The sequence below is a fragment of the Lipotes vexillifer genome, unplaced genomic scaffold, assembly GCF_000442215.2.
Source record: "Lipotes vexillifer unplaced genomic scaffold, Lipotes_vexillifer_v1.1 scaffold877, whole genome shotgun sequence".
NCBI lineage: Eukaryota > Metazoa > Chordata > Mammalia > Artiodactyla > Lipotidae > Lipotes > Lipotes vexillifer.
Genome location: NW_006792285.1, coordinates 678,594 through 686,388, shown reverse-complemented (window position 1 = coordinate 686,388; position 7,795 = coordinate 678,594). Strand labels below are relative to the sequence as shown.

Below are 7,795 nucleotides of genomic sequence, written 5' to 3'. Positions count from 1 at the left end.
GAGCCACTCGGCGGCTGAAGGCTGCGAGCGGTGAGAGCGGTGCGGTGCGGCCAGCCGAGCCCGGCCCGCCGGCCCGCGATCCCGCGCGTCCCGGGGGTCCGTCGGGTGCTGGAGGCGCCTCCCGCAGGGAGTCCCCGGGTGGCCGCGCTCCCGCGTCGTCCGCTGCTGTTGGGGGACCGGGACGTGCGGGGTCGCAAGGCCGAGCCGGGGCGCCCCCCAGCGGACTGCGCGGGCCCCATGGCTGGGCCGAGCGGAGCGGAACCGACGAGGTGAAGCCCCCGGGCCGGCAGCCGGAGCACGTGGCGGAGGCGCCGGCTCCATGGGCAGCGACGCACAGCGGCGCGATGATGGACGTTAACAGCAGCGGCCGCCCGGACCTCTACGGGCACCTCCGCTCTTTCCTCCCGCCAGAGGTGGGACGCTGGCTGCCCGACCAGAGCCCCGACGGCGCCGGCCCGGTCGCGGGCTCCTGGGCGCCGCACCTGCTGCACGGGGTCCCTGAGGTGACGGCCAGCCCTGTGCCCACCTGGGACGCACTCCCAGACAATGCCTCCGGCTGCGGCGAGCAGATCAACTATGGCAGAGCCGAGAAAGTTGTGATCGGCTCCATCCTGACGCTCATCACGCTGCTGACGATCGCCGGCAACTGCCTGGTGGTGATCTCTGTGTGCTTCGTCAAGAAGCTCCGCCAGCCCTCCAACTACCTGATCGTGTCCCTGGCGCTGGCCGACCTCTCGGTGGCCGTGGCGGTCATGCCCTTCGTCAGCGTCACCGACCTTATCGGGGGCAAGTGGATCTTTGGCCACTTCTTCTGCAACGTCTTTATCGCCATGGACGTCATGTGCTGCACGGCCTCAATCATGACCCTGTGCGTGATCAGCATCGACAGGTAAGGGCCGGGCTGCGCCGTCCCGGGGTCCGCCTGGGGATTGGCAGCTCAGCCCCGCACACTTGCCTTTCCTGGTCGGATAAACCAGACTCCCCTGCGGGAGGAAGGGCTGCGCTTAACCCCCACGCCCACGCCCTACACACACACACACTCACACACACACACCCACACACACACACACACACACACACACACACACACACACACACACACACACACACACACATCAACCCGACACCAAACAAACAACTTCAGTTACAGCGTAGCCTATATACACCTTTAAAAGAAGAGCTCGAAGTGTTCTGGTTTACGGTAGTGAGAATTTTAAGACCAAAGTTAAGAGTATTTTAAGCGTTAGAAGTTCCACCCGGGGGTCCCTTGTCTTGGCTTTCAGAAGGAAGGGATTTGATCCTCTCTGAGCCTGACAAACCCTTGCTGTGAGCCTGAAAGAATCAGTTCTTACTTTAAGAAATCAGCGGGAGAAAAGCCACCTTGCTTTCCTGATTGCACAAGCTACTTCTCAGGCCAATAAAAAGACCTAGAATGGCCCCCAAATTGGGGGGTCTACATGTTTTAACGTTGTGCCTCTGTGATTGCTGATTCTGAGTCACATTCTTTTGGAAGTCTGGTTTTACTGTCTGGCAAGGCTGTCTGTATCCTCCAGGCTTACTGGAGCCTTATTCCCTGTCTGAATGGTTGGTTCTAGCATTTCATCATATCCCTTAGGGATCTTCTCTTGAGAACTCCCCCACTGGAGTAATTGAAACAGAGGCTGACTGTCTGTCAGGGATGCTGGGGGAAAAAATTCCTGTCTTGGATGTCAGATTGGAATAGGAGACCTGCAAGGTTTCTTCAGACTCTAGGATTACAAGATTCTGCAGTGGAGCTAGTCGTTGGTCCTAGAAATATTGTGCAGTTGACAACTTGAAGTACGGTACTAATGCTCTGGCAACAAAACAACTCTCTGCTTCTCTGGAGACTGAAATAGTAAACCTTAATATTCACAGTTGGAATTTTGCTAGTGTTTTAAAACCAGCACAGGCTGGTATCCTGTTGTGTTTAATGATACAGAGAAACAGTTGCTTATTTTCTTAGTGGACCTACAGAACCTTTAAATGTGTAGACCTTACAGCAAAGGAGAAGTAATTGATGCCTCCACACTTAAAATGAGAGTGTCTCAAAGGATGGTGTAGCACAAAACTGAGGTTTTCCTCCTTTTCCTCCCTGTAAACACTGCTATATTGTGTGTGTGTGTGTTTTCTTTTTTTTAATATTTAACATGTTGTGCTATTTTACTGCTTGGCTAGGGTTTATAGTTACTGAAGGAAGGGGATATATTTTCAGGGAAGAAAAATACATTGTATTTAGTTAAAGATCTAGATTATTTAAAAAAATTGATCCTGCCATTTTGTATGTTATGTTAGGAGCTCCTAGTAGCAAACAAGGAGTTATTTTTAAGAGTAGAGCATGAAATGCATATGTGAGAATATTAGCTCCAAACTTGACAGCTGAAGTTCTGAATGACTGTAGTTAAGCATGACCACAGATATGCATTTACAGCCTGGCTGCAGTCTGGCTGTGGCAACAGGAACTGGGAGAGTGCACTCAATATACATAGTAAGTATGTGCTTGAATTATAAGCGTAAAAATCCGACTGTTCATCCAACGAAAACGGTGCTTCTTGCATGAATGGAGTCCTTTTAAATGGAACTTAGTGTAATAAAGCGAATAACAATTTCTGCTGCAAGTCATGCATTTTTAAGCTTTTTTCATTTCGTAATTGATAAATGATAAACAAACAGCACAGTGTGCTAATTTGTCTCCTAGGATGACCAGGTTTGGGTGGGACCACGCTGAGATTCCTGTACATGAGCTAAAGGTTTTCTTTACTCATGATGCACATGTGACTTAGCAGCAGCAGGAACATCTCCAATACAGAGATGAGGTTAATCCTTTTTTTTTTTTAACATCTTTATTGGAGTATAATTGCTTTACAATGGTGTGTTAGTTTCTGCTGTATCACAAAGTGAATCAGTTATACATATGCATATCCCCATATCCCCTCCCTCTTGCATCTCCCTCCCACCCTGCCTATCCCACCCCTCTAGGTGGTCACAAAGCACCAAGCTGATCTCCCTGTGCTGTGCAGCTGCTTCCCACTAGCTATCTGTTTTACATTTGGTAGTGTATATATGTCAATGCCACTCTCTCACTTCATTCCAGTCCCAGCTTACCCTTCCCCCCCTTGAGAATGTCCTCAAGTCCATTCTCTACATCTGCGTCTTTATTCCTGTCCCGCTCCTAGGTTCTTCAGAACCTTTTTTTTGTTTGTTTTTTTAGATTCCATATATATGTGTTAGCATATGGTATTTGTTTTTCTCTTTCTGACTTACTTCGCTCTGTATGACAGACTCTAGGTCCATCCACCTTGGCCAGAGCTTCTAATTTCTTTGTCAACTCTATCCTTATGATTGTCACAAATTGTGTTAACATAAGGATAAAGATTCTGTCTCTTAGTTTTTTATGAGAACTGCCCCATTGGTGAATTCTGCTGAACAGTTATTTTAGAAGATGAATATGTCATTTATTTAGATAAAATGAAGAATTTATAGCATCGGAAGACACAGATTGCCTTTCTTCCAAGAACACACAGAACTAAAAATGAGAAAAAGGAAAATGCATTTGTTATCGGTTGATTGATAAGGTGCATTATTTCTATTTTTTCTTCAGTTCCATTGTGGAATATGGCCAACGATATAAAAATGTGCTAAGAAAATATGAAGAAAATTTAATCTTCATTCATTCATTTATCCATTCTCTCTCGGGTACCTAATATGTGTTATGCTATGCTTCGTGCAGCATAAACAAAGATGAATAATAATATTCTGAGCCCATGCTATGTTACAAGAATTTGGTTACCAGTTGGGCATTTGACCCCTAAAATGGAACCTTTGATTGTTCTTAACCCCTCCCCACCAAAAGCTGGGACGCTTTTCCAGCCTTTTCCAATGGAATTTCATGCCCTTCTTCTTCACAGGCTTCAACACTCTGATCCCCACCATTTATAGATAATGACCCATGATCACTGAAAAAGTAGCAGCCATTGGATGGAAACTACTTTGTCTTCCCACCACCAAACGATTTTTCCTGCATCTCTACCCTTTTTATTTCCTTCCAGTTAACAAACAGGAAGACACTGTATCCCAGCAAAGACCAAACCACCTGCACTTCACATCCTATTCCCTCTCACATTCTGGAGGACTTGGTTTTTCCCTTGAGTTCTCATCTCTTCTTTGCCTTCAGTGTTGCCTCTCAACAGGGCCAAGCTTGATATTCCATTTTTAAGAACTCCTTCTTTGGCTTCACTCCTCCCTCCAGTTACTGCTCCACTTCACAGTTAAGCTGCTCAAAGAACTGTGACCACAACCTGACTTTATTTCCTTACTCCTCAGATATGTGCGTTGGACCCTCACCAGGTCTGCTGTAATATTTTAACTGGCCTTCCTGATTCCACTTCTGTCCAGTCTTCATCCGTTGCCTATGAAGAAGCTAGAATGATCTATTTTTTTAATGGTTTTAAGTGAGATAACATTTCCCTATAGTGAAATGCACAGATATTAAATGTACATTTTGATGAGTTTTGACAAATGTATGTACCCATGTAACCAACACTCCAAATAAGATATAGAATATTTTGTCATCCCGGAAAGTTTCCTTATGCCCTTTTTAGAATGATCTTTAAAAAATAGAAGTCAAATTATCTTTTATATACAGTTTAAAAACATGCAAAACAGTTCTATATATTGTTTAGGTGAACTTACATAAGGAGTCAAAGTATAAAATAGTTCAGAGGAATGGTGAGCACCAAATTCATGAGAGTAGTTATCTCTGGTGGGGTGGGTGGAGGTGTAATCAGGGAGTAACATACATATCAATGATATCAGTCATACTTTGTTTCTTAATCTTGATGCTTGATACAGTCTTGTTATCCTGCATATAACTTTCTGTACTTATGAAATATATTTTCAAACGATTTTTTGAAATACATACAGAAAAGTGAGCAATCCTAAATGTAGAGCTTGATGCATTTCCACTAAGTGAACCCATGGAGGTAATCTGCAGATAGATCAAGAAATTGAACATCACCAACCTCCTAGAGGTCCCCTCTTGCTCGTCTCCAGTTTCTAATACTCTCAAAGATAACCATTGTCCTGACTGTTAGCATCATAGATTACTTTTTCTTGGACAGAACCTCATAAAATGGCATCATATAGTGTGTAATCTTAAATCTGGCATCTTTTGCTCAATAATAATGTCTGCTGTGCGATTCATCCATAGTTTTTAGCCTGTCAATGTTTGATTCATTTTTTTTGCTGAGTAGTATTCCATTTAATTTGCTTATCAGTTCACCTGTAGATGGACATTTGCATTGTTTCCATTTTCTATATATCACTAACAGTGCTTCTATAAATATTTATTTATAAGTCATCCTGTGTACATATTGTCATTCCTTTGGGGTAAATATAACACTGGATAATAAGGTACCTTATTGAATTTTAATTCTGTATACCCCCTGACATCTTTTATGTTATTGTCATGCATTTTAATCTACATATTTTAAAAACCTATTAGATATTATCTTTATTGTTATTTTAAGCAGTCAGTATTCATTCTTATTTACCCACATGGTTACCTTTTCCACTGCTCTTTATTTTTTCCTATATTATCATGCCTTCATCTGGGATCATTTTCTTATGCCCATTAGACTTTCATTAGCATTTTTTAAAGTGAGGGTTTGCTGGTGACAGATCCTCTCAGTTTTTACTTATCTAAAAATGTCTTAATTTTACTATCATTTTGAATGATATTTTCTCTAAGTATGGAATTCTATGTTTGAGTTTTTGTTCAGCACTTTAAAACATTATTCCATTATCTTCAGGGTTCCGTCATTTCTGTTGAGAAATTAGTCATTTACCAACATTTTTATTACTTCTTTGAAGATAATGTGTCTTTTTTCCTCTGGCTGCTTTCAGGATTTTCTTTTTGTCTTTAGTTTTTATACATTTTTCTGTGATGTCCCTAGGTTTGGCATTATTGATTATTTTCTGTTGTTTATTTGCTGTCAACCCTGCTGAGGTTCTTAGTAACTTTTGTATTTGTGTATTGATATCTCTAATCAGTTTGCTAGTATTTCTTTAAATACTTTTACTATCCTCTTCTTTCTCTCTTCTTCTACATCTTCAAAGTTACATAATTTAGATTGTTTTACTTTATCACACATGCATCTTACACTCTATTCTTTCTTTTCCATTTTGTATTTTTCTCTGTTCTTCAGCTTTGAAGAATTTTGACCTACCTTTCAATTTATTAATCATCTTTTCTGCTCTGTTTACTATGTTGTTTGGTCTTATCTATTGAGTTCTTTTTTTTTTTTTAATTTATGTTACCCTGCTGAGCCCAAGCAAGGATCTTTTTATTAATTAATTTATTTTTTATTTATGGCTGTGTTGGGTCTTCGTTTCTGTGCGCGGGCTTCCTCTAGTTGCAGCGAGCGGGGGCCACTCTTCATTGCGGTGCGCGGGCCTCTCACTATCGCGGCCTCTCCTGTTGCAGAGCACAGGCTCCAGATGCACAGGCTCAGTAATTGTGGCTCACCGGCCCAGTTGCTCTGTGGCATGTGGGATCTTCCTGGACCAGGGCTCGAACCCGTGTCCCCTGCATTGGCAGGCGGACTCTCAACCACTGTGCCACCAGGGAAGCCCCTCTATTGAGTTCTTAATTTTAGAGTACTAGAAATTATATTTGATCTTTATTTTTTATTTTTTTGCATTTGATCCTTTCTATTGATTCTAACTCTCTGGTGAAATTCTTCGCCTTTTCACTGAATTTCTCCAACTTGTTAGTATACTTCTGAGCATATTAATCATAGTTAGACTCTTTTTCTACCAACTCTAATATCTGAATCACTTGTGGTTTCTTTGTGTGTGATCTCTCCCCCCCCCCAGCCCACCCCCAGCTCTGGGTTTTGGCTTTGTGTCTTGGCATGCTTAATAAACTTTAATTGTATACTCAACATTTTGTATGAAAAACTGTGGATGTTGTATATGATGTTATTCTACTCCAGAGAAAATAGCTTCTAGGCAGGCGTATTGGGGGACTGATTATTATAATCCAGTTAGGGACTTAGCTGACTGTAGGCTTTGTTTTAGTTTTGATAAAGCTGTGTCTGCCACTGGCCAATGCCTCTTTCTAGGGTGTAGCTTTCTTGGAACTTCAGCTAAGAGCATAGGGGGTTCTCGATGACTTCTCCCCTTGGCTAGTTCAGAACTCTGTTTTTTTCTCTCCTTAGCAGTGTGAGACTATCAAAACTCTCACTGAGGGCTTCCCTGGTGGCACAGTGGTTGAGAGTCTGCCTGCCAATGCAGGGGACATGGGTTTGTGCCCCAATCCGGGAAGATCCCACATGCTGCGGAGCAGCTGGGCCCGTGAGCCATGGCCAGTGAGCCTGCGCGTCCAGAGCCTGTGCTCCGCAGCGGGAGAGGCCACAACAGTGAGAGCCCCACGTACCACAAAAAAAACCAAAACCAACCAAACAAAAATACTCTCACTGAAAGATTTTTTGGGAGTTTTCTCCTTGGCTTCTTAGCCTCCTGCCCTGCACAGCTTCAGAATCCAGCAAATGTCTTGAGAGGAATACCAGCCAAGTGTTGGGCATAGTTTTCTGTTCCATCCTTCTTATTTGGATCTTGGCATCTCAGTTCTGTAATTTTTGTTTTTCTTTCCTCAAGAGACTACCAAAATTTCTTCTGGTATTTTTGCCTCTTAATAGCATTTCTGTTGAGGCTTTTTGCCTGGGTCCTCAGCTCCTTACCCCTCACCTAGTTTAGGCAAATGTCCCAAGGGAAA

At 43.2% G+C, this 7,795-nt stretch overlaps 1 protein-coding gene across 2 annotated transcripts in view; it reads left to right on the top strand.

Annotated features, from left to right (window-relative positions):
* Nucleotides 1–323: 323 nt before the first annotated feature.
* Nucleotides 324–7,795, top strand: part of HTR7 (5-hydroxytryptamine receptor 7) — a 91,563-nt gene continuing 84,091 nt past the window's right edge. For both annotated transcript variants that reach the window (XM_007465475.1, XM_007465474.1), the window contains exon 1: nt 324–889. In XM_007465475.1, the coding sequence (XP_007465537.1) occupies nt 345–889 (545 nt within the window). In that variant the 5' untranslated portion in view covers nt 324–344. The remainder of the gene's footprint in view (nt 890–7,795) is intronic.